We start from the raw sequence: 27,434 nt of genomic DNA, 5'->3' as shown, positions 1-27,434 counted from the left end.
GTGAAATATGAGAAGAGCAGAGCTCTAAAGAACATGGAAAGAATTAATTGTGTTTTTATAAAGAAAGCCGTATGTAATTAGAGCGAAGCAAATGTGATGGGTGCACGACTTGGCCTTTAATATTTGTTTAACTCCTATTAAATAGCAATGCATTGTGGTAAGTTCCAAGGATCCAACTAGGGAAAAAAAGTTCATAATGATTTACATGCTTTATAATAAGAGAAAAAATTTCCAGATTTCTGTGGAGTCTTTAAAAAAAAAAATTAAAAACTTATCAAGCAGTGTCTGTATGCAAAAAAGTTGAATTTAACATTGATATTTCCAGGGTTTGATTTCAGAATTGTACCTTTTTAGCTAAGGTTCAAATGTTTTCAGGATGCACTGCGTTGTATGCCGCTTCTTTGCTTTGTGTTCAGTTTACACATTCTTTGAGCAGATTTTTTTTTTTATTGGTCTGAAATAAGACATCAAACTAAAATCTAAACATTAGTTACATTGTTATCTTGGAGTTTCAACAGCTTGGGCTACAACAGTTCATATTGCAGTTCTGTAATTTGATAGTAAGCTGTGTTTTACAGCGTTCTTAGCACAGAATTTGCTGAAATAAGATCAAGGGAAAACTGTCTCATAGTTTTAACATACATGTTGTGAAGCAAGCTTCTCTATCAGATTTCATTGATTAAAAATCTATGTATTGGGGTTCTTGTTCCCGCTCTTTCATTTAACAGCCCTTACTCAAAAGAATCTGAAGTCAGAGTTCTAGGCAATTTTGAATGTATGAAGTGATTCTGATATAACCCAAGTGATGAAGTTTCATTATAAAACTTTTACTTAATAATATCCATGTCAAAATTGTCGCTCTTAATTATTTGGCATTATGTTTTGCTGCTGCATGAAGTGTTGGTGACACTGAGGCATAATGTCAAGCCCCTGAGAGCCTTTATGGATCTTTGTGTTAAGTGGCAGACATCCAGCTCAATTTCATAACTTCTGGGTGGCAGTGTGTGTAGGGTAATGGCTAATTCTGTGTAGTACTTAACTTTCTTCTTAATGTCTAGTCATGGTGCTCTCTAAAAGTAGTCCTCTAAACCTTTGTGAAGCCAGCAAGAAAATAGATGTGGCTCGCTTAAAAGTACCTTAACGGTTAACAAGTTAAACTTCTGATCAATTCTATCCTTCATCCTTATCTGATGATCTTAATTTCATGCTAGAAAAGAAATCTCTTTATGGGAAGACTTTTTATGAATTGATCTCATAGCTCTGTAGACTTCTAGAATAGGGTTTCATTACCATAACTGCACATTAAAGCTTCCCACACAGTGATTTCTTGAACTACTTGGACAAATATTGGAGAGTTAATTATGGAACTTCTTACAAGTTATGTTGAGATTCCTACCTAACTTTTATATGCAGGAAACTGTAGAAGATACTTCCAGGTCTGTGATGGATCAGGCTTCAACATCTACTTTTTTTTTTTTCTTTGCTAAGAATCTTTGGACAATTTGTTGTAAGAGCTTTTATCCTGCCCCACTGAAGAATATAAAGACAAACTAGACTGGTACAACCTGGGGCTTTGTAACCCTGAAGGTAAATACCAGTTCTCTTATGAGGTGCTTATACATACTTAAAATATTAAGTCATGTGTTCCAATGCACTGAAAATACTATCACCCACATGAAAGGTTCTGCAAAGGAAGAAAGCCAGATATTCTCTCTAAGGGGTACCCGAGTGGCAGATGAAAACAATAGTATTGTGCAAACAGATAAAGATTATACGAAGATTGTTGGGAAGGAACCGAGAGCGGAAGAATTAATATGAAGGGCATACAGGCTGCACTACAGTATATGTGCCTAATTTTTGGCTGCTATTATGGTCAAAAGTTATGCTAACTATATGTAATAGCTGTAATCTAGATTGGAAAAAAAGAAGGTAAATTGAAATATATCTAAGGTACTCCTGTGCTTTCACTGTACAGATAGTCAGATAGCAATCAGGCTCTGCCAGGCTCACAGCTGACCTGCTAGTTGAGTCATCTCCAAGCAGTTTATCTTGGACAGTTTACTATTTACTCTGTGCTTCCACTTGTGGCCCACTGAGTAAAATGCTTGATATGTCTAAATGCAATGCATTTCCTGGAGAATCCCTTGGAACTGTGTTTAGGGTATGCCACTTACAGAGACTGTTGCTTTTTGAGGCCAGAATCCCACATTCATGTTGGATATAGAGTTTGTACTATATGCTGAGGGCTAGCATAAGAAATAATGTCTGAAATAATCCTTTGATTGCAGTAGGATTTAGATGCACTTCAGAAGTGCCACATTGGTATATTTCTAAAAAGTAGGAGTTTGATTCTAGATACCTAAACTTTCAAAAAAGTAGTTCTTGCTATCAGGAGAGACTTCGCCTCCTTCAAGGCTTAATTTCTACACAGCTAAACTTCAATGATCAATTTCACTGATGTGGCACTAGTCGGATCCATCGACTGATATCTTGGGTTGGAAAAGGTTTGGGAAATCTCACATTTTACAGTTGGTTTTTCACCTATAGATTTTATTTATTTTAAGAATGCAATGCATACTTCTGTGAATGTTTAAGGCAAACACCCTGCCCTTCATTGTAGGGTGCTTAGAATTAATATCTGAACTTGATCTCTCTCCCAGTAATCCAGGGCTTTTCAAGCCAGCAAAATATGTCCAAACAGGATATAGTGTGTTCTTCCTGTAATTTAGAGCAGTGTCCAGGATGGTGGTGTCGAATGTGATTTTGCTGGGTTTGGGGGTTTTGTTTGGTGTTTTTCTGTAGAAAGTGAAAAATCTTGCTTGGTTTTTTATGCGTTCCAGGCTATTGATGGATGGGTGCTCTAATGCAGACAAGAACACACTTAACTTCTGTAACTTGCATCTCTACAGTAACTATGTAAGCATAAGGGTAATGCAGACAAGGCTAAAAATTATTTATAAGCTTTTGGAGGAAATAACATCTTTTTAGCATTTAACCTGTAACAATTTTTTAAAAAATCAGAATAGGTGCATTCTGACATGGGGGCTGAGAATCCTGCACTCTCCTGCTCTCTTTACTGGTGCTTTTATTATAACTTAGAACTGTAGTGTGGGAGCTCTGAAAATTAGTCTTGCAAGATGATACTCTGATGTTGGGAAGGTGGTAATTAAGTCCCTGAAATTAAAAAAGATAAGCAAGTGTGTTTAAAATTCTGTTTTATAGTACTGGCTCTGATGAAGTTCTTACTGCTGCCTTTACAAAGTGGCTGAATTATACACTGACAGAGTTTATTTCAAATTACATCTGTTGCAAACATAAGAGTTCTTAAATGCTAAATTGGATTAAGTGAGACAGACTGCTTTAATGATGGGTGTAATGAGGAAAGTGCAGTGGAAATAAGGAATAAACTATGCTGTTGTCTCAGTAACAGCTACATTTTGCTAATTCAAGAGAAAAAAAACAAGCATAGATAGGAAACATTGGAAATTATACTTTCAGGATTTCTCTCAGTTCTCTCCTTTTATTTTTTCTTTTTTCTGTGTAAGAATTTTGAAGGCAGTCTTCGAGAGTTAACATTTGCATGTGTTCTTGTACTAATGCTTCAAGTGAACGAATTAAAAAAAAAAATAATCCACATTTCACCTGAAATACCATTTCTAACTTTAGTAGAGGTATGGTAAGGACATGTGCTGAAAGATGGTTTAGACAAAACTTGTTCAAACTGTTGCCTGAGCTAGAAGACTTCTGAAATTCTGAACCATTGGGATAATTCTTCAAAATAATATTACTGTCGATAGTTGCTCTTCTACTATAGCATTTCCAGTTTTTTTAGGATTCCTAAATTATGACAACTTCCCTGGTTTTGTGCTATAATATGAAGTTCTTGTCTTCAGAATTTATCAGCAAACCCTTTTTTGCTCTATATTATGGTAAATAGTCTGTCTATTTATTAAGGCTATAATGTTTTGATAAGTTTTGTAAATACAAAATGCAGTGTGCTGTCTTTTGCATTCTATATGGTTAACACAAAGTTAAAATATAGGAGTTTGCTGAAAGGTTAAACATTTTTATTCAGTTCCAGAATCATCATAAGGTATGATAGCCTGATCCCTAGAGTTCAAGTGTATGCATGTGCTGCTCCCTCTTTAGCAGAAACTGTACGGTATTTGCAGTCCCATTCTCAATAAAAGTCACTTGAATAGACACCGTATCAACAAGAGATAGTTTGCACAAATTTCAGATTCTTTCAATCTTCTGCTGAATAATCTGCAGTTGCATCACTATATCATTGTAGCATGAAAGTAACTTAAAGTTTTATTTATGTCTTTATCATAGAATCACAGGGTGGTTTGTATTGGAAGGGACCTTTAAAGGTCGTCTAGTCCAACCCCCCTGCCATGGGTGGGGACTTCTTTCACTAGATCAGGTTGCTCAAAGCCCTGTCCAACCATATACATGTGCATTTGCGCATGTGTATGTTTGTATATATGCACACATGGTTGCATGCCAGTGCTGCTTGTTTCTGCACAACTGTAGACAAATAACACATCTATGGTTAGAGGAAAAACTGCAGAGGCTATCGTAGGAGAGGGATAGTAGTACTTGATTTGGGATCTTTCAGCTCATAAATCCATAGTTAAAATGTATCGCTCTTCGTGCTTGTCAGCTGCAAATCACTTCTATGTTCAGAGTTTCCATGCTGTAATCTTTCTTGTCAGACATCAGATGTTACACACAAAATCCTAGTGATTGGATAAAAAAAGTTCTTAATAACCAGTATGCTTGTTGAGCCTGTAGGATGCTTCAAAACAAATTTGGAATTTGAGTGGCTGAATTCTTATATCACAGGAAAGTGTTTGGGGTTTTTTTTATCAGGGAAGGGGAAAAAAAGTGACACAAACTAAAACCGGGCATATATTTTTATTCCCCCTGTTATTTAGGAGATGTTTTAACATTAAGATTGCCTTTGGGGAGAGGGGGCACAGAAGACTTGCACAGGATGATCCTTTCCACCCATATGGTAAGAGTTAGGGAGTCTAAATAACATACATGCTTCATCCATGGTTTCAGCACTAACAACTGAAATGTACCAGCAGTTCTGAGCTGAGTTACGGAAATCAAAATACCACTTACCAAGGAATCTCTTAAGCTGATGCATTTCATTTCAGAATGACTCCTTCCACAGAAAATTAGTGTGATGTGTTGCAACATGCTGGTCGTCCACTGAAAAACTACCAGTGCAAACGCAAACTTATAACGGGGCAGTTGCATGCAGGAAAAATGTTTTAGATACCAAAGTGAAAATGCTGGAGCCCACCAGGTGGTGCCAGAAGAGCTGCTTACCGGTGGCTCTGAAAGCAGGAACAGACCTCCTGAGAAGGTGCGAGCCTGTAGTTAACATCAGAGGGTGTGTAATCTGCATTTGCAGCTCTGTATCTGAGAGATAGAAGCAACGCATGCTATTACCTTCCCTCTCCTTCCAAACTTTTACCCCTAAAGCAATGCCTCTGCAAACGTTCTGATACTGTTTCCTTCTGTGTTCATGATGGTAATTTTAGATACGCTGTTTAGGAGTGAAGCACTCGACTTCGTGGGTTTGGTGCCATTAGCATTTATTATCATAACTGTTTTTTTGTGCTACTAACATCCTTATTCCATGGATAGCAGGGTCATGAAGCTTTCACTAGAATGCAGTAGACAACATTGTGCTGTGTGTTGCAGTGAAATGCATGTAATTTGGTGGAAAAACAAGCATGAATGTTAACAAAGTTAAGCTAGAGAATTGTTTTAGGTGGTTATGTTACCTGATCAGAAAGTAACTCCCAAAACACACAAAGTATGTTTAGAGAGGAGACACTGCTTTATTCTGCGCAGGGTGCAAGGTGGAAGATTTCCACAAATCGAGCACACGTAACTGAGGTTTTCAGTCCATACTTATACACTGTAGTTAAAACACCACACCTATCTAATACATATGTTCTGCCTAACTATTGCATATTCGTTATGTTGAGCAAGCATGATGTGTTGTTCCCTTGAGCAATCATCCCAGAGTCTTTTACGCCTGTGCGCGGGGTCTCTGGTGGTCTTTGGTGGCCCTTTGGGGAAGAATACTCTTTTGTCCTTTTAAGGTCGTGCCTATATGAGGACACCAGGGTCTTTGTTTCTCTTGCCAACCCCTCCTTTCTGCAAGCCGAAAGAGCATGTATGTCCATTATTGGCAAGTCTGTGACTCTTCAAGCATCCTCTATTGTAAGCATAATCTTAAACTAGATAAGCATTACCTTGAGTACACATAATCTAAACAGTCCTTGAATAGCAAACGTACCACACTTCTCATGTTTGGGTTTTTTTTTTTCTTTAAACTTATCAACACCGCCTTACTAGTTAATCAGTCTTTTGAAGGCTTGAGGCAACAGTTACACTTATTTTCATGGTGTTAAAAGCACATATAAAAACATTTTGAAGTCTCTAAAGAACTAAGTTTATAGAGGGCGTTAAGCTGGTTCACAGTGAAAGCTGCAGTCTGTGTGTGCTGGGTTTTCCTCCGTTTGCCTTTATACTGCAAAAATAATTTTTTAACACAGCTTTATTTTTTCTGTCTTAATATTGTGTCTTCCTCCCTACTCTAATAGTATGATTGTACTATTCTTATTAAAACTGGTATGATTGACAATTTCTAGGGCTTGCATTTTTAGTCTAACATTTAACCTTCTGTGAAACACTCCACGATGTTTAGAATGCTATCAGACAAAGTAGTCATCTAACTTCTGCATTGTTTTTTGTGTAAGTGAGCTGTGATCTAGGAAGGTTTGTAAAAACAAACAAGCAAAACACCTGGGCTGGTGAGTAGCTGCAGCTGATGACAAGTGAAAAGAATGCCTGTCTTTAAGTGAAACCTGCAGCTGTGGTGCTAGTGACCTGTGCTGTCAGGTGTTGGGGAAATCGGTGCCGAACTGGTAGGCAGTGGCACTTCTCTTCTGAAAGTTACTGGCAGTCTGTAAAGACTAGTATAACTTGTTTTGGATGAGTCACTTTGGATCCAAAAAAGCTGCTTGTGTTGTTTTTGCTATATCTGCTGCTACCAACAGAATTACCCTAAAAAGTTGATTGTTTCATAAGTCATACACATCCAAACAGGGAGCTTCTACTCTTCCTTAACAGTATAGCTTATTGCTACTGCGTACATCAGAAGCATGTTTTGGGTTTGTGTTTTCCACTTTTATGTGGAACATGGCATTCTTTGAGACATGTAATAAGATTTGTTACAAAAGTTTTTGCATTTTGTGAGTTAATTTTTTCTTGATGATTTTCCATATTAAGAGTTTAAGATATTTGCCTGATGGCATTAAATGTGTTGTTTTGTTCTTCATCATATTTAATAATTCTACATTTTATGGGTTTTGGTTTATTTTTAATCAAGTGAGTGAGTTACATATACTTTAAAAGTCAAAATGTTCTCAAAGTACATCAGTTTTATTTTCAGAAAATCAGGTTTTATCCCTCCTTAATATCTTCAGAACTGTCAGTGTGCAACTGAAATGTAAATTGAATTCAGAATTCTAGTTTTAGAAAAACTCAAGTTTCATTTGCTTTTAGTGAAAATCTTTGGTGGGGTTTTGAATTAGTAACAGTTACTGGCTTAGTTTCTAGAAAATCAGTTTGAACTGCTGAATCAAGTTTTGACTTCAGTAGCCTTGTGACCTTGGGTTCAGAGAGCACAGTGAAAAACTTCATGAAGTGCTAGTGAATGAATTGTGACTTTAAAAGTATTAGAAAATAATTTTCCTTTTTAGAGGTATGACTTCAGATTTGTGGCATAGTAATGACCATAAAAAGTTAACTGGTAGAAGACCACAACTTTTGTGGTGGTTTAGTTATCTTTATAAACATAGTTACTTAACAACCAGTGAAATTAAAATATCTATATAGTACTTTATATTTTCGCCATGAATTGGAAATGATGGGTGGGGAATATATAATACATACAGGTGTTATGCAATATTTACAGCTGCTTGAATAACAGGTGAAAGGCTTATTGCAAAAGGGTATGTTAGTTTCTAAAGCTGAAGGATTTTCACAGTTTGTGGTTTTGTGGTGGTAAGTTGTTTGCTTTATGTTTTTCGGGGGTTTGAGGGGCTGTTTTGTTGGGCTTTGGTTTTGTGTTTTGGTTTTGGGGTTTTTTTAAAGTAGAATAATATAATACTAGATTACAGTTGATTCTCAACCAGTAGCTCTCCTGGAGGAAAAAATTGGATATCTCTCGTATGCATATGCTGTGACTGTGAGATTGAATATGGTAGTATATCACCGCAGTGCTTTGAATTCGGAGTTTGTTTTCATAATCAGTGGTGCTTCTGTACTAATGTATTTTAATCCATAGTAAAATATTTTTTTAGTTTAGTAGAAAAAAACAATCCTTATGTTGTGTTTTAGTAAGGTAGTTAAGCTAATTGCTTCCTATTGTATCTTCAAGTGCTTTTAAAAAGTTGACTATTGTTGCCACGGTGTCAATCAGTGTTGTTGTGTACACCAGTAGATTTCAGGAAGAGATGAAATGTGGAAAAACCAGTCAGTTCCTGTAAATGAATTTTTAACTTTAATTTCACTAATTCTTACAAATTCCTGACTCTGAATGTTTAAGTTAGCTCTTCCAAACATAGTAGGGAACTTTCTAAAAGCTGCAAACTACTGAATGTCTGTCTCCCTATTGCTGTTTTTTTCCTAGGAGTATTCATCTGTGTTGCTCTAATGTTCCTAGAAGTTAATGGGTGCGATTCGTGGAAGAATTGACAAGTGTTCTTAGATGTAAATGCATTTTTCTGCATAACAGTTCTACCATACCTCAAGGCATGTCCCTGTATGTTCCCTTATTCAGTAAGGCATGAGCATAAGGTGCACTTTTTTCCTTCAGCTGGGTCACTATTTAGGGCCATTCCTGTGTTTTTTAACCCCTGCATGACAGTTGACAGCAGCTTCCAAAACTGAAGTAAAAGAGGGAAGACCAGTGGGGATTAACAGATACAGAGAACATGATTGCAGCAATGACATTTCTTAAGGAAATGAGGCTAAAAGGATGATCTGACCTCACTGGTCTTAGCTGTGTGTAGCACTGAAGTAATGGATTAATCTGGGTAAAAATTTCCTGTCCAAAAATGTTAGTCTGAAATAAGTTAACCTGTGATTCTTCAGATTTTCAGGTGATGACAAGTGTATTGGGTTTGCACAGCAAGGTTTTGGCAGCGGCAGGGCCACAGGGGTGGCTTCTGTGAGAAGCTGGTAGAAGCTTCCCCGTGTCTGATAAAGCCAATGCCAGCCGGCTCCAAGACGGACCCGTCGCTGGCCAAGGCCGAGCCAGTTGAGGACGGTGGTAGTACTTCTGATAACAAATTTAAGAACAGGGAAAAAAACCTGCACAACAAACTGCAGCCCAAAAGAGGAGTGAGAACATGTGAGAGATATGGCCCTGCAGACACCAAGGTCAGTGAAGAAGGAGGGGGAGGAGGTGCTCCAGGCACCAGAGCAGAGATTCCCCTGCAGCCTGTGGGGAAGACCGTGGTGCGGCAGGCTGTACCCCAGAGCCCATGGACGTCCACGGTGGAGCAGGTGGATAAGCCTGAAGGAGGCTGTGACCCTGTGGGAAGCCCACGCTGGAGCAGGCTCCTGACAGGGCCTGTGGAGAGAAGAGCCCATGCTGGAGTGGGTTTTCTGGCAGGACTTGTGACCCCGTGGGGGACCTGCGCTGGAGCAGTCTGTGCCCAAAGGACTGCCTGCTGTGGAAGGGATCCATGTTGGATCAGTTCTTTAAGAACAGTAGCCCATTTGAAGGACTCATGTTGGAGAAGTTCATGGAGAACTGTCTCCTGTAGGGAGGGAGCCCATGGTGGAGCAGGGGAAAGAGTGAGGAGTCCTCCCCCTGAGGAGGAAGGAGCGGCAGAGACAAGGTGTGGCAAACTGACTGTAACCCCCATCCCCTGTCCCCCTGTGCTGCTGCGGGGGGGGGGGGGGGGGAGGTAGAGAATTTGGGAGTGAAGCTGTGCCCGGGAAGAAGGGAGGGGTGGGGGAAAGGTGTTTTAAGATCTTGTTTTATTTCCCATTACCCTACTCTGGTTTGATTGGTAATAAATTAAATTAGTTTTCCCCAAGTTGTATGTTCTGCCCGTGACGGTAATTGCTGAGTTATAACCCTCTCCTTATCTTGACCCGAGAGCCTTTCGTTACGTTTTCTCTCCCCTGTCCAGCTGAGGAGAGGCAGTGATAGAGCAGCTTTGGTGGGCACCTGGCATCCAGCCAGTGTCAACCCACCACAACAACTTTCTGTAATTCAGTCCTGAAAAAGACTTTAAAAAGTTGTCCTTACTTACCTGCCTCATGGAGAAGAATGTGATGACTAAATGTTTTAGGAATCTGATGCGTTTAGGTGTAGAGAATTCCCAAAAACTTCTGCAGATCTTCTGTGAACCAATGACTTAAATTGGTGGCTTGAGATGTCACTGCAGTGGAATCAGTGTTTTTGATACCCTTGCTGTTGGATTTTTTTTCAACAGACTTTTTTTTTTTAACTTTTATAAAGCAAAGTTATTCTGCCATGTGGGTGTATGGGTGTTTTGTTTCTAATAAATGGAAATAGTTGATTTGTCCTTTACCTCTGGCAAAGGTAGTACAGTTTCTTCTAAGCTAGTAGTCATTCTTCCCTGTACTAAGCTCAGTGGTTTTTAAGCAGTTTTCCTTCTGTAAATGGTTGACTTGCCTGTGAATATGAGGGAAAAGTAGCAGCCCTAGTATTTGTTTTGCTGTATTCTTGCCTGTATGCCCTCTGTTTGCTGAATGTTTTCAGAGTAGCAGCATATGAAGGAATTTCCTGTTGAGTACGAAAACAAGCATTAAAGTGAAACAAAGTATTTTTTATCTTAACCAAGTCAGTTAATGCTTATCTTAACCAAATCTCAAATCAAACTCCTTATACTTTACCTGTTCTGTTTTTCAGACTACTGTAGTTGAAAGGGCATCTTCTACATTTGAGGAAGGACAAATTCATGATTGAATGGTGGATTAATAAGTAGCTGTCTTATTCTAAGAGTAAGAAGATATCCTGGGAGTTGGGAAGAACTGGATTTTCACCCTAGTACAGCAGCTTTGCTGCTCACTTAAACACAGATGAATGAAGACCCCATTTGGAAAATCACCAGGTCAGAGGTCCAGAGCTGATGCAGGTGAGGTGCTTTTCTGGGTGGATTGATGGTTTTAGTGGGTAAAAAGTGTGTTTATTTATAGATTTTTTTTTTTAAATATGTTAATAGTTTTATGAAGGTGATATCATTCCTGTCTTAAAAGAACATTTACTTTTGTTACAGAAGCTGATGAATTGAAAAGGCATACGTAAATTTAATTCGGCAGTATGGATGTACATATAAGCAGTGTTTAATATAGTCTATAATATCAAAGTTTTATTAAAACTGTAAGTTGCATAAAATTCTAAAAAGGAACAAGATCAATGTTGTAGGATTACATTGCCATATTAAGGGGAGAATTTCTCTTGTTCATCTTGGAAGTGCTGGAACATACAGAAATTTATTCACCATATATTTATAACTTAGTGTAAAACTCTATAGTTTTAAAGAAGCTGATCAGCTCGTAATTGTAAAAGAGAATCTCTTGAACTCACTAAAAAAATGCAAATACTGTTGCTACTGTGTGTGTTCTCTAAACTGAAATAGGTTAGAATATTTTAAAGCAACTTTTTATTCAGAGAAATGCAAAATGTGAGTAAGCATTCATATTCTTATGACTAGTTAGGCTTATTCAAAGTTTTGCAGCTTAAAAGACTAATGAATCTCAGTCAGTCCTCAGCAATGTCAGTCTCCTCAATCATCAGCGATGATGCAAAAAAAGCATCAAGTGACTAATGAAGAGTTGTTCTGTAGGTTGATACTTGGTCCTGTATAAATTAAGCTAGACTCTGCTTCAGCTGTACATTCTACCTCAACTAGTGTGGTACAGGGACTAGAAGTTACTGTTTGCAAATTAGGAATTCTACAGGCCAGCAGTTTGAGAATTAAAAGGTTACAGATGAATGTTGTTCATTCCTCTGTTAAATTATTTCCTTTTTAGTTTAACTTATTTAGGTAATGTAAATTGTTTTGTATATTTAGTCATTTTTTTTCTGTCATGAAATTACTTTCTGGGGTTTTGGGGGGGGGGGTGCCCTTCCTATTCTGTGCTGCAGCAAAAGTTATTAGTCAGTGACCTGTGTGGGGAAAGATTTTGTAGACATATGATGCAGCATATTTTCCATCACCATTGTGAATTGGTGCTTTTATAAAAATCTTAAGAAACCAAGCAACTGTCATCTGTAATTGGGAAAGCTCAGTTAACTTTTAAAATATCCAAGCAATAGTCCATTCTGGTGCTTTCAAACACTCATCCAATTCATTGAGAACTGAAGCAACTGATACTGGAAAATTTCTCTGAAACCCTTTGGAAAGTTTCAAAACTGTGTTTACCTGCGACTACCTTATATTAATGTTAATTTGCTGTCACAAAACATCTATTGATTTCAAATGTAACTTCAGCAAATATTTTTAATAAATGTTTCAAAGGAGAGACTCAGTACAAAGGCTTAAGCACTTGGTTCAGTGAGTTTTCATTCTGTCAACGGATGAGTTGTCCTTCCCCTTGACACTAGTGGAATACCTGTGGGAGTAGAATTGTATTTGTAAGAGAAAAGAAAGGAGAGCAGGCTTTGACCTGGTACTTAATTTCAGTCTTGTTGACTTCTAAGTATTAACTGGGCACTGTGCCCAAGTTCAAAGAATTCAGACACTAGGTTTTTAAGGGAACTGTTAGAAGAATTTTATCTAATGACTTCAATGTGACATACAATGACCAACAAAACTGCAGCACAGATTTCAAGTGTTGTAACTCAAAACTTTAGAGAGTGATTATGTGGCTAGCTTTTTTTTTTTTTCTAAAAACCAAACAAGTTAAGCTAGGATATTTTACTTTGATGTGTTGAGAAGAAAATTTTGCTACCTATTTGTTCTTTTGGCTCTTAAAAGATAATAAATTCATAGATGTATTTTGAAGAGTCACATTTTCTATTATTTGTTCATTATAGTTTGTCCTATAGCTGTCACCGTGCCAGACTGTCATTAAAATTGACACACAGATTTCTTTGGATGCCATTTTTGCATTTTAATATCCTTGTACAACAGTTACAATTTGTCTATACTTTTCTCTGTGAAGTTTTTTAATCATAACTGAGAAGTCCTTAACTTATATTAATTTGATTAATGTAGTATCACTGTTGCTTAAATACAACCCATAAATCATGCACATTTGGTCTCCTTCAACTGTTGGCATAGTTGTGGCCTAGGCTTGGGTGTTGCTGGCTTTCAGTCTCTGGCTATTATATTCTTGAGGAAGGCAGCTGCTGACCTCCTTGCTGTTGTTGCTTCTCCTCCTTATCATATATGGTGGGCTGAGGCTAGATAGCTTTTACTGCTTTTGGGGGGGGGCAGCATGTGGAATTATGTGCTGTTTATTTCTTGATTATGGATGTGCATTAGAAAAGAGTGCAGTAGGCAGCTGCCATTAGGAGACTGCATAGCTCACTCTGCAATGAAGATTGGGCATGGGACTCCTAAAGGCAGCTAGAAAGAACGTCTGTTTATCACAGTGGTAGTTTCACTGATAGTGGTCAAATTCTTCCTTTGAAAAGAATAGCAAATGCAGTAATTGAGTTCATCAGAGATTATAATATTATTTGATGGCTGAAAGAGAGGCCTTGCAGTGTGATATAAATGAAGATTATAGCAAGTTAGTTGTTTGGGGTGGGGGTTATTTTGGTTTTTTTTTAAAAAGTGTCTCTAGGAGATAAAGTTATTAAAAGCGCAACCAGGTACAGTGACAGAGTGGTTTAGGTGGCAACTCCCCCTCTTCTTTTTAGAAGGGAGAATTTGGTTATGAACAGGGAAGGAGATAGTCTTCCTCAGTTTTAGGTTAGAAGTTTATTTGCTAGGGAAGAAAGACTTTTAGTCCTGCAGTTGTGGCAGTGTTCTGCACATTAGGATTAACTACATGTCAGTGATCCTTGTGACTTTTTATAGACTTTTAAAGTAGTCATGGTGATCTTTTGGGGTGGGCTTGGGGTTTTTTTTTCCTTACTTGGGAATGTTAAGGATTTAGCCTACTTAAGTGATTATTGAACTTGACAGTTACTTTATTTGAAATAATTAGCAATGACAATAACAATGGGGGTGAGTATGACATCTATTACCTACATAATGGGAGAAGTATGGGTTTGGTGGATTGGCTGGATGGCTGCATCTAAAGAGTTACAGTCAACAGTTCAATATCCAACTGGAAACTAGTAACAAGTGCTGTCCCTCAGGGGTCCATACTGGGACCAGTACTATTTAGTATCTTCGTCAATGCCATGGACAGTGGGATTTAGTGCACCCTCAGCAAATTTGCAAATTATACCAAGATGAGAGGTGCAGTTGATTAACTAGAGGGAAAGTATGTCATCCAGAGGGACCTTGGCAGGCTTGAGGAGTGGGCCTGTGCGAACCACATGAAGTTCAACAAGGCCAAGTGCAAGGTCCTGTACCTGGGTTGGGGCAATCCCCAATATCTATACAGATGGGGAGATGAATGGTTTGGGAGCAGCCCTGCAGAGAAGGACTTGTGTGCTGGTGGATGAAAAGTTGGACATGAGCCAGCAATGTGCACTTACAGCCCAAAAAGCTGATTGTATCCTCGGCTGCACAAAAAGAAGTGTGGCCAGCAGGTTGAGGGAGGTGATTCTCCCCCTCTACTCTGCTCTTGTGAGACCCCACGTGGAGTATTGCATACAGCTCTGGGGCCCCCAGTACAAGAAAGACGTGGACCTGTTGGAGCAGGTCCACAGAAGGGCCATGAAAGTGGCTAAAGGGCTGGAACAACTCTCCTGTGAAGAAAGGCTGAGAAAGTTGGGATTGTTCAGCCCACAGAAGAGAAGGCTCTGGGGACACCTTACTGCAGCCTTTCAATACTTAAGGGGGTCTTATAAGAAAGATGGAGAAAGGCTTTTTACTGAGGCCTGTGGTGACAGGACAAGGGGTAATGGCCTTAAACAAAAGAGGGTAGATTCAGATTGAATATAAGGAAGAAATTTTGTACAATGAAGGTGGTGAGACACTGGAACATGTTGCCCAAAAGTTGTGGATGCCCCATCACTGGAAGCGTTCAAGGTCAGGTTAGGGACTTTGAGCAACCTGATCTAGAGAAAAGTCCCTTCCTGTAGCAGTGGGGTTGGACTAGGTGCTCTTGGGAGGCTTGCTCTTGGGAAGCTCGCTGATTTGCTAGAAGAACTGTAAAAACAGTCTTGCACATTTAACAAGTAACTTTAACAAGATTTTTGCTGTGCTTTACAGCATTATTGATGCAAATATCTTATTTTAACATTTATTGCCTTCCTTATTTAAAGACAATTGCCACTTCCAAGAAACTATCTGAACATGTAGTGTTTCAGAACAGCTAGATACTTCAAGTGGAAAATTTAAGTCCTGTCTATAAAATTGCTGTTATCTGGGAGTAGATAATATAGCATTAGTATAGTCTGTCTCTTATTCATTCTTCCTCCTGATTAAAAGATATGGTGAAAACATGGAAATAGTGTACAAGCTTTATATTTGATCTGTTAATCATGTAAAAATCATAAAATCGTGGGATTCTAGGAGACTCTTGGATCATGTACAGGCTATAAAAAACTATCTGGAGGTATAGATAAACTAGTGTTTGTGTCAGGTATTCATATAGGGCAAAATTTAATGCGTTACCAAAGCTTTTTGCAGCTGACTGATTTCATCCTATTGTAGAGACTAATCAATCAGTGACATTACAGGTGTAGTGGCTTCTTTGAAAAAGCCAATTTTCATTTGTCCTGTCTGTCTGCCTACAAAGGAAATGTATTTATTTGCTGTAAGTAGGTGTAAAGGAAGAGGTACTTTTGATAAAAATTTGTAGGCTTTTGAAATCTATCTCTACTGCACCACATACTTCATAGTTCCATCTTGAGAAATAAAGGGTAGGATTGAAGATGGAGAAAAGAAGGAAAGCTAAACACTTTTTCACAACAGTAGGTAGGGTACGTAGCTACAGCGTCTATGAGTTTGTCACAGTATAGAGTTGCTTTCAAGGGCATAGTTTCAGTAGATCAGCCAACTGTTCCTGTGCATGGCATGTGCCTGTCTCTAGTTAAGTGTATGGTGTCTCCAATATAGGGGAATACAGATTATTTTTCTTTTTAATTAATGTTACATAGTATAATTGATTGTAAAATAAGTTGTGTTTACCCTTGTGTTTACACTTATATTTGGCCTTTTTTTAGTCTAGTGATCATCTGTTTAATGCCGTATAAGTGAAAGGCATGGTCTTCTGGAGTCCTTCCTAGCAGTTATCTCCCAGAAGTACAGAATCCCACCAAACTGCATGATGGTCAGGAACAATTGTCATGCCTTTACTGGATTGTTTGAAAATGTAAAGTAATTTCTTCTTAAAGAAAAGAACTAGGACGCATTAAGTCATATACAAACTTTTGTAGTTTTTCCCCATTTAAAAGCAAGTGTAAATTGTTTCAGTACTGTCTTTGTGAACTAAGAAAAGAGATCCCACTCCTAGATGTGCTTAGGATTGCAGTGAAATCTTTTGGCAGAGTCAGAATTCCTTTTATCTCTGTACTTCTTCTGGTCTACTTCAATTAAAAGCACTCTCTTCCTTCCCCAAACTCTTTTTAAATTGAGGTTGGGCAATACTAGGTGCTAGTAAGCATGTCAAAGTATTTCCTAGGTCCCTGAAAGTAATTCCGAAATAGCCTCCAGATACAGAATAATTCCTGTGGGATTACTTGTCTTACCACAGGAGATTCTGAGACACAACTTAAAAACATCTAGCTTTTGCTGCTTTTTGTAAACACAGGGGATATTGAGAGAAGTAAGATATCGGTGGTGTGTTTTGAACAGCCTATCTTATTTTCATGGATTGAATGGAGGGTGCTGTCTGATGTGAATAAAAACATTGAAAGTAGCTTTCTCTGATCCTTCTCCCTATTCTCTCCTCCTATAATCCCCAGTTGAAATTACATGTATACTTCCCTTGGAGTCAACATCCTGAAAGAATGTTTGTTTTAGTGTGCCTTGTCTTCTCCTTTGTCTAGAGCAAAGTAGAAGTATTCAGGAACATGGTTTCTAGTTTTGCTGTTGAATTTTAAGGATCTATTATAAGGACCTGTTATGAGCCTCAGAAAACACACAGACCACCTGACAAATGCTTAATTCTGTTGCTCTTGTCTGGAGTTGGAGTTTGTGTTCACTTTCTGTTATAAAAAATGTGTTTCTGTGCTCTTATATAAGTGGCTGAGACATAAACATTTTCTCCTTCCTCTGACTCATCAAAGTTTGAGTCTTTACTGGTTATTTCAAAGAAGACTAAAACTAATCCATTTACTTCATTTTTTGTTCAGTATTTATTTTTCCATTTTTATGTTAAAGGGCAATTTAGTTTTAGAGAGTATTTTGAGTGTTACCTAAAATATGGAATTTCATGGAGTGTTCTACCAAGAACTTGTCTTTCCATAGTTAAAAGGAGGTAAAGAATGTGGATTTAAACCCAGTCAATGGCATTCATGCTGTATAGAATGTGGTAACTCTCCTTTATTGTTCTCTGATTAGTATTAACATCTTTGAAGTGACTTTGCCGCTTGTGACCAAACTTTGCTTTACTGCAAAACACTTGGTACACAGATGTTTTTTTTCTCTTGAAAGATTTGCATGAAGATACTGCCCTTGAAATGTTTGGGATTTTTTAAATGCTTTTCTGCTTTGAACTGGACACAAGACAGAAAAACTAATGCTAATTAGGTTTCTGTCCAAAGCTGTTTCAGGAGAATTTATATAAGCGAGGTTACTGCTTTGTTACGTTCCGCAATGATTAGGTGAAGGAGATGATCAGCAATATATGTGTATGTTAAAAGTTAATTAAAAAAATTATTTTCTCTCAAAAACATTTTAAGTCATTAAGATATAGCAATATGACATCATAGGCATCACTCATTAAAATGTCATGCATCTTTTTAGTGTAAGCTCGTATTAGGGAAATGGTCTTTCACATGCTGCTGTTAAAAACATAGAGGAGTTGTTTTGGGTTTGTGTGGTGGGGTTTTAGTAGTGGGGCAGGGGGCTGCAAGGGTGTCTCCTGTGAGAAGCTGCTGGAAACTTCCCTGGTTCCAAGTCAGACCTGCCAGTGGCCAAGGCTGAGCCCATCAGCGACCTTGGCCGAGCACATCAGTGATGGTGGTAGTGCCTCTGGGAGAACAGATTTAAGAAGTGGAACCTGCAGCGGGGGAGGAGATTGGAATGTGAGAAACCCCTCTCCGGACAGCAAGGTCAGTGAAGGAGGAGGTGCTCTGGAGGAGGGGATGCCCCTGCAGCCCGTGGTGAGACAGCAGGCTGTCCCCCCCCAGTCCATGGAGGGGAGCGGGGGAGCAGATGCCCACCTGCAGCCTGGGGAGGACCCCACGCCGGAGCTGGGGGATGCCCCCCAAGATGGCTGTGACTCCATGGGAAAGCCCGCGCTGGAGCCGTCTGTGACTGAAGATCGGCCCGTGGAAAGGACCCATGCTGGACAAAAAAACAAAGCTGTTTTTGTTCATTGTTTGTTTTCTATGTACTCTGTTAGGCTGAGATGTGTATATACTTCCCCAGTGCTGGTCTGGCTAGCTCAAAGATGTTTATTTGTACCCTTTTGATTAATGCAAGGATGAAAAGTTACACAGCCAGTTGATTGACTTAACTGTTGTAGCTGATTGATCATCGCAACTGTTACAGCCGTTTTCCTAGAACACAGACCACACAGGCCCCTGTTGTGTTAAGTTCAGCTTTCTTTTTAATAGTTGTGGTCACTCCTTGTGTTTATCCCTGAGCTTCTGTATTAGGTTTGCATGGCAAGGTTTTGTGAGAAGCTGCTGGAAGCTTCTCCCTGTCCGACAGAGCCAATGCCAGCCGGCTCCAAGTCAGACCCATCGCTGGCCAAGGCCGAACCAATCAGCGACTGGTGGCGCCTCTGGGAGAACAGATTTAAGACGGGAGAAGTTGCTGCACAGCAAGTGCAGCCGGAGAAGGGGGTAGCGAGAACGGTGAGAGATACGGCCCTGCAGACACCAAGGTCAGTGAAGAAGGAGGGAGGGAGGAGGTGCTCCAGGCACCAGAGCAGAGATTGCCCTGCAGCCCGTGGGGAAGACGGTGGTGAGGCAGGCTGTCCTGCTGCAGCCTGTGGAGGACTCCACACCGGAGCAAGTGGAAGCCCAAAGGAGGAAGCCCGTACTGGAGCAGGATCCTGACAGGACCTGTGGACCATGGAGAGAAGAGCCCGTGCTAAAGCAGGTTTGCTGTCAGGATTCATGACCCCATCGGGGACCCACGCTGGAGCAGTCTGTGCCCAAAGGACTGCCTGCTGTGGAAGGGACCCATGCTGGATCAGTTCTTTAAGAACAGTAGCCCATTTGAAGGACTCATGTTGGAGAAGTTCATGGAGAACTGTCTCCTGTAGGGAGGGAGCCCATGGTGGAGCAGGGGAAAGAGTGAGGAGTCCTCCCCCTGAGGAGGAAGGAGCGGCAGAGACAAGGTGTGGCAAACTGACTGTAACCCCCATCCCCTGTCCCCCTGTGCTGCTGGGGGGGGGTGGTGGTGTAGAGAATTTGGGAGTGAAGCTGTGCCTGGGAAGAAGGGAGGGGTGGGGGAAAGGTGTTTTAAGATCTTGTTTTATTTCCCATTACCCTACTCTGGTTTGATTGGTAATAAATTAAATTAGTTTTCCCCAAGTTGTATGTTCTGCCCGTGACGGTAATTGCTGAGTTATAACCCTCTCCTTATCTTGACCCGAGAGCCTTTCGTTACGTTTTCTCTCCCCTGTCCAGCTGAGGAGAGGCAGTGATAGAGCAGCTTTGGTGGGCACCTGGCATCCAGCCAGTGTCAACCCACCACAGCTTCATAAACATGTAGCCTGTGTCTGTCTCTGCAGAGCCTTTTCCTGTTGTAGCAGTTCATTGATCAGTCATATATGAAGTGTTTGGATTCTTTACATTTTCACATTCAAAAGGAAAACTTTTGTTTCAGGTGGCTTTTTTGGCATTGTATACACACTTTATTTTTCAGTAATTCCAACATAATTTATATTGTAGGTCATGCAGGAGTGTCTGCCAGCATAATGAAGAAAAGAACTTCCCACAAGTAAGTTGTTAATATTTTTACTAAAGTATAGCTCTCAATAACTGGAAGTACTGTTCTAGAAATGCATCTGTATTGTTCCACTCGCTTTGTTCTTGAAAATCATGTAGAGTAATATTCAGTCTGTATATATGTGTAGAATCAGACTTTCGATTCTTTCAGGAGGGTGGTAGGAAAGAATGCCCCACAAATAAAGTTTTAAACATCATTTTGACTGTTAATATGCAATTATCCTTGAATACAATTTTGTAATTCTTTCTGGAATTCAGAGGGGAGTTGCAAGCCAGAAATTAGCCATGTGTACTGTAGGATCTCTGTTCTCTGGCACGGAGTTCATGCATTGTCACCAGGCCAATAAAAACTGCAAAGCATGCTTACTGATAACGCAGTCTGGAAGTAATCTTAGAAATATCTAATCTTGTATTGACTACAACTGTAGTTTTGAAAAGGATTTTTCACTTTTCTAAAATAAAGAATATACTGAAATACTTCTGTAAGGAAGCTGCTATTTGTGTGTGAAGGATACCTGCTTATCCTACACATTCATGGCATGTATTTTTCCCTCTACAACATTTTAAAATAGTAGCGGCTGAACCTTGGCGAGTACCTGTATGAAAATAGAGGTAATGTTCTGCACATAACTGGTCTTACTGTCAAACAGCAAGATGTAATATCTGGCTACATCTCTGGTGGGAGAAATCTAAGCTGCATATGTGTGAAACTTACTAAAATGTTACTAGTTGCATTTTAAGTGTAAAGTCCTGTAGTGGTGCATCAATTGAAAGCAATTTGTTTGGCAGGTGTATTTTCCATGATTAACATAGTTAATCACTGCTAACAGTGTTAACTGTTTCCCAGAGACAACACCTGATGTAAAACTACTCTAATCCCTTCTACCAGCTCATCATTATCCATTCTTGTCTATCTTCATAGAAGGCAAAGAGAAACATTTATTTGTCTAGGGGCAGGTAGAGTTGGTTAAAACTTAATTTCTCTTGTTCTCTTTCAACCGCTCAGAGAAAGGAGTGTATGATGGGAAGACTATCAGAGGTGGGTTGCCTTTTGTACTTGAGGGTGGCTAGATTTGTCTTTATTGTTGTGTTGATATACACTTATTTAAATACCTAAATAGGCTGTGAATTTGTTAGCGTAAAGGCTTTTATGGGGCATAAGAAGTTTTGATCCTAAGTGACATGATTTTGAGGCATTTAACTTAAGCATCCAGCTTAGTTTCATGTTAATTTAGCCAGGTTCAATTGTTTATTAATTATTTAGTAAAGGTTTTTTGCGCCAACCAAGATGATTTCTTGTGTGCTGCTCACTGACTTGTCTGAGAATGAGGTAGAGTAGTAGAGAATTGTTTATATTTGTAGTTTACCATAAATGAGTAGGATATGAATGACCATGTAACAATATATGCCAATGCTACTCTGAGCCATGACGGTAGACCATGAGTTAGTAATGCATACTTTGTCACTGATTTAGTTTTTTATTTAGTTATTCCTCATTTAAAAAAAAAAAAATAAAAGGAACAAGCCTACTGGCACTCAAAGGCCATCAAGGAGCTTTTAAACTAGCTTCAGAAAGTTTGTGGCAGAGGAAGGAGCCAAGAGGATGAAACAGGGCATGACTCAGTAATTGAGGATGTGACAGAATGAGCAGTGTGGTTGAGTCTTCTGAACTTTTCTTCACTAAATGGTAGTTAACTGTAACCTTTTGAAAACAGTTCCTGTGGTTATAGGGCAGTTCTTCCAAGTGCTCTGTCAATGGGTAGTGGTGATCTCTGCCAATATGAAGCTGACCTCACTGGCATCAGATAAGTCAGTAATCTCCCAGATCTCATTCTTTCCACCCTTGGTGCATAAGGAAAGAGTACAAGAAGTAGTATAAAACAATCCTTTCTTCTTAGGCTCTTCAGATTTCATGTAGTTGGCAATTCAAGGACTTTCAAGGTGCAGGTTATATACCTGCAATTTAGCTGCAAGTGTACTTGAACATTTTGAAATTCTGATCCCACTTTAAGCTAACTTGTAATCTTGGTTCCTGCAGCACCTGAAGATGAAAATCACAACTGAATGATGGCTTTTGATGGAGTACAGAAAGTACTTTAAAACTTTTGCCTCAACTAATGTGCCTCATAGTCTGAATATTGTGAAAAGTAGTTAATAACAGTTCTCTCATCACCATTCTGCTCTTAATAGTAGTCTGTAATAAGATCACAATTGTACTAAGTTTTGGGTCCTATTTTTAATAACTTTCTGCTTAGCACCATGAAAGACTTGAAATTTTACTGAGCATTGCTGCTGTACTGCATTTATACTGGTCTATAGTTTTCCTTCCTGTTTTTCACAATTGTGTCTTTTTTGCACATCAGAGGGGTTTGGTTTTCTTTCACCCTTCTGTTTTTTTCCTCAGTTCTACCCTGTGGTGTTTTTCTGAGATGAGGTGACCAGAAAAAGAAAAAAAAACAACAACCAAATCTAAATGGTTAACTGTACTTGATAGGTTATTGGGAATTGCCATTCTCCATTTTATAAATGCTAGTTTCTCTTTTAAGCACAACCCTGAAGTAGTGGTTGATTTTTCTGCTACCAGTCCTATGCAGTTCTGCACTACATTGGTTTCCCTGGTAGCAGCTGCCAAAGAAAAGTTTGTGTGAGGACCATATAAATAAAATTTTAAAATCTGGGAAGATTTCTTTCTGCCTGTGCAGTTTTTAGAAAGTTTCTAAAGTATCTGGTTCCAATAATGAAACTTTTCCACATAACTAGGTTTTACTTACCAGTTTACTGCCTTCAAGATAAGGAAGAGGATCTGAAACTTTTGGGGATTGAAGGGCCATTTACAATGAGGATGTGTCTGTGTCAAGAGCTATTTCTAGGACTTGCTGTTTTCTGGTTTTCCTGGCTCCATGTTTTACATGTCTTAAGAAAATTGTTATCCAATCTTCAAAAGCAAATCTTTGTGGAATTCTAAAGATAATTCTAATGAAACAGAAGGAAAAAAAATGTGTTGGGCCTTCTGGATATAGCATCATAGAAGATTGTGTACATTTGTATTATTTGGTATATCACAGAAATAACACACTGTTAAGGAGAGGAGAGGTTTTAGTTGGTTATTTGGTTGTCTTACATGGAAGTATATTCATAGCTATTATTTATTGATAGTTAGAAACCTATGCTTGCTTTCTTACCACATATTCTGATGCAAGAAGAAGTAGGTATTCCTTGGTAATTTACTAGTTTGAAAATCTCGTTTCTTACAGTATTAACCACTGCAAATGAGAGTGAATGGCTGTTGAGTAGTACAACCTTCAAACAGAAATTTGAACTGCAAGTACACCTGGAGAGTACTTGACTTGTAATGAAATTTGCAATGCTTTTTGTTCTCTGAGGCATTTTAAAGGTAGTTACCCATTTGAACTCAGTTATGTAGTCTTTTAAAAAACATGGAAAAATGAGTGTGAAGCTTTTCACTTAATTGTTCCCACTTTAATGTTTAAGTGGGTCGTGCCTTACAGGCAGAAAGTAAAATTGACTGTGAGATTGAACATGAATAGTGTTACTTACACCTTTTTTCAATGAGATGATTAGCAGTATAGACAAACTGCTTAAAACTGACATTGTTTTATCTATTTTAAATCCTTTATCTTCAGTTGGGTTTATTCTGCTTTAAAATGGAACTATGATTCATTAGAACTAAATATAAATTGCATGCAAAACAAACTTATTTTTATTGTGCTGAGAGCCATATCTCTGATCTCATTTTTTTTAGTAGTAAACTATTACTGAGACTATTACAATTTAAAAAAAAATGCATTTAAGCAAGAACTAGAATTTGAAAGCATGTTCTAGTTCCTGCATAAAATTAGAACCAGCTTTGTTGGGACAGTGTCTCAACTGGAAGAGGTTGGAGTTCCTATAATAATCTGTCCTATCAAAGTCAGGAGTACAAAAACTGCAGTTTGATCTTGCTGAAAAGCTCAAATGATAACAAAAGCGAAATTTGGCAAAACCCCCTGCTAAGATCTTCATGGTGAATTAAAGTCTGGAGGTGGGACAAGCTGCTGAAGGAATTGTACATCGTGGTTTTAATATTTATGATACATCTTCAGCATTAAGCATTCCAATGTCATATAGTGAGTGCACTATTCTGAAAGACTACTTCCAGGATTTCATTGGTATGATTATTTGTCTTTTTTGGATCATATAGGGACTTTTCTGAGAGCTTTCATTGTTCCTGGAGACGTAACTATCTCTAATCTAAGGAAGAGTATTGTTTTCTGCAACTGATACTCTTCTGGGTGTTGCTTTTAAGCATGCTAGTGGTATGCATATTTTGCTGCCATTTAAATGAAGTGTGCTACAAGTAGTAACCCAAAAATTTATTTTACAACTAGTTGACATTCATGAGAATTTTGATCAAGCAACCCTCTAATCTTTTAGGAATGAATATGTGGATTGTAACATGCTAAAATAGATATGATACTCATTTCTTATCACCAATATACTGTCATAGTGTTCCTTAGTGTCTTCCGTTTGTATTCAAAATTGTCAATTCATGTTTTTAATAACTGGGTAGAACAAAACTTGTGTAACAGTTTCAGTAATTTGAAACTGTCAAACAGGTTGCATGGCTGTTGATCAAAACAACTGTTATTCACCAGAGGGAATTTCCATGCAACTTCCATGAAAATAAAGGACAAAATAGTATATTTAATCTATTTTCCACATTAAGGAGTATCCCTTCTATTGCCATTACCATTACATATCATTTTCCTTTTGCTGTACTAAAAAGGAATGCTAGAGAAGTGTTGTTGCTACCATGTGTCTTCAAAAATATTTAGGAGTCAAAAATGTTTGTAAATGGAGAAGGAAGCTAAATTTCCTTCAGGTGAAAACACAGGTTATGGAAAACAAATACCTTCGAAGAATCTTAGCCACTGGTAATGTTTCCACTGACTTCTTCCTCCTGGGACAGGAGTTGTGTTTACTATTCTGCAGAGAGCAACAAGGTAGTAAAGTTTATAATACTGCCAGGTAACCTTGTGCTTTGAGACCTGACCTGGTGAGTTTTATTTTTAACATTCGGTGTAGCAAGGGCTAAAATAGTTATTTTGGCTTAAGCAAACTAGTTTTAGAAATGACCATTAAGAAACTGACCTTATAAAGTACATTAAAAAAAAAAAAGTTTCAGTACTTTTCAGTGTGGTTCTCTTTTTTCCAATACAGCATAATATGCTTTATACCTTAATTTGAATAAGGTGCACTAAGCTATAAAATATATTGCCATCTTAAAGCGTACAGCTCTTGTCTGGAGTAGAATTTTTAATATGTACTTGTTTAATGTTATGTTTGTATCTGTGTACAGAAAGCATAGAAACAATGTGGGACCAAGCAAACCTATTTCTCAGCCACGAAGAAATATTGTAGGCTGCAGAATACAGCATGGATGGAAAGAAGGGAGTGGACCTGTAACACAGTGGAAGGGCACAGTTCTTGATCAAGTTCCTGTAAATCCCTCCCTCTATCTTATAAAGTATGATGGATTTGACTGTGTGTATGGACTAGAACTGCACAAAGATGAAAGAGTTTCAGCACTTGAAGTTCTTCCAGACAGAGTTGGTAAGTTTGGGGGTTTTCTCTTAAATTTGCATACATATAAGCTGACATTTACTATTAAATGTTCTCCACTAATCTCTCCAGACTTCCCCCAAGATAATATCTGACCACGTAAATGTTACTAGTCAGTTTCTTTTTTGTCACATGGCAGGTAATCTAAATGCTTTATTTAAATTTTCTTGATTCCACAAAGATTTGGTGATACCAGTGAGTCCAGTGCAGTCTTCTGTCTTTAAGTAGTATGCAGTACTTTCTGGAGTTTTTGTTTAGAGTCTTATCCTTAAGAACAACATGTAAAGTTAACATTGATATTTCTGTTAAAATTTAAACTCTAAGCCAACTTGGCTGTGTTGTCTGTTGTGTGTGTCTGACAGTAATAATGTCATGTTTTTCCTCATGTACTTCCCCTAAGTACTTTTAATAATGAGGGGAAAAGGCATTTTCTAAGTGAAATAACTTGATTAGTAACAAGGCTTTTTGATTTTCAGAATTAGCACTGGATTGTTAAACTGCAGGTTTTTCAAACTGCAAAGTTCAGTATTTACCCAAGTAATTACTAGTTTTTAAACAGAACAAACTGTTCCTTCTTCGGACTGCTAAGCAATTGGTAGCAGTCTCTAGAGCGGCATTAGGGGGAGCCAAACCCCAGAGTTTCATTAGTCACTTCATAGAGTAGTTCTGTGATTGGCATCTCTTCCTCTTCTTCCCTGCCTGCCTCTTTCTGTCCAGTGATCTCCCTTTACCTTGCATTATGATTGTTTAATCGTAGGGAGTACAATGAAGTATTGTTATTTTAACAACATTCTGCAGTTCTGCAGTTCTTCAGTAGTAACCTCTGTGAAATGGACAGTGTTTTGTGTATGAAATTACTAACTTCCAATCAAATTGGTTTACGAATCAGATTGTTTTTCACAAGACATACATCTCTGCTTTTGACTGAATTATGCTGTCATTTCAGCTTCGTCTCGAATTAGTGATGCCCACCTGGCAGACACAATGATTGGTAAAGCTGTGGAACATATGTTTGAGACAGAGGATGGCTCAAAAGATGAATGGAGGGGGATGGTTTTGGCTCGAGCTCCTATTATGAACACATGGTTTTATATTACCTACGAGAAAGATCCCGTCTTGTACATGTACCAACTCTTAGATGATTATAAAGAAGGTGACCTTCGCATTATGCCTGATTCGAGTAAGTAGGCTGGTTACTGTTTTCTTCTGGAAAGTGGCAGCTTTGTATATTAATGTTTGGCTGTGTTTTATTTATGGACAGACAAAGATCTTGTTAATCCCCTTTATTTATTTTAAAGTATCACAACTAACAAAGGTTATAGCACAACAAAGAACATCTGTGTTAACTGTTGAAATATTTTACTTTTATCAGCAGTGACATATGCAGGAAAAGCATTTTCCATAATTATTCCTAATTCTGCTGAAAGTACGTACATACTACTGTGGAAGAGTTTATGCTTGGATTTTTTTAATGGAAACTGACAATCCAGAAGTTTTCCGCTGTTATTTTCTTATAGAAGTCTTACAGCTTTTTGAAATG

General features: G+C 38.5%; 1 protein-coding gene across 9 annotated transcripts in view; it reads left to right on the top strand.

The window, feature by feature from the left end:
• The window catches only part of SPIN1 (spindlin 1), a 55,878-nt gene that overhangs the window by 22,230 nt on the left and 6,214 nt on the right, over window positions 1–27,434 (top strand). For 6 of the 9 annotated variants that reach the window (XM_052778485.1, XM_052778482.1, XM_052778479.1 and 3 more), the window contains 4 exons: window positions 10,985–11,210; window positions 20,216–20,264; window positions 25,632–25,885; window positions 26,841–27,074. In XM_052778485.1, coding sequence (XP_052634445.1) covers window positions 11,159–11,210; window positions 20,216–20,264; window positions 25,632–25,885; window positions 26,841–27,074 — 589 coding nt within the window. In that variant the 5' untranslated portion in view covers window positions 10,985–11,158. Of the gene's footprint in view, window positions 1–1,565; window positions 1,588–2,894; window positions 2,917–8,758; window positions 8,893–10,984; window positions 11,211–20,215; window positions 20,265–25,631; window positions 25,886–26,840; window positions 27,075–27,434 lie in introns of those variants that run through there. The other 3 variants (XM_052778484.1, XM_052778483.1, XM_052778480.1) reach the window with 3 other exon arrangements.

The sequence above is a fragment of the Harpia harpyja genome, chromosome Z, assembly GCF_026419915.1.
Source record: "Harpia harpyja isolate bHarHar1 chromosome Z, bHarHar1 primary haplotype, whole genome shotgun sequence".
Classification (NCBI taxonomy): domain Eukaryota; kingdom Metazoa; phylum Chordata; class Aves; order Accipitriformes; family Accipitridae; genus Harpia; species Harpia harpyja.
This window is presented reverse-complemented; position numbering and strand designations above follow the sequence as displayed.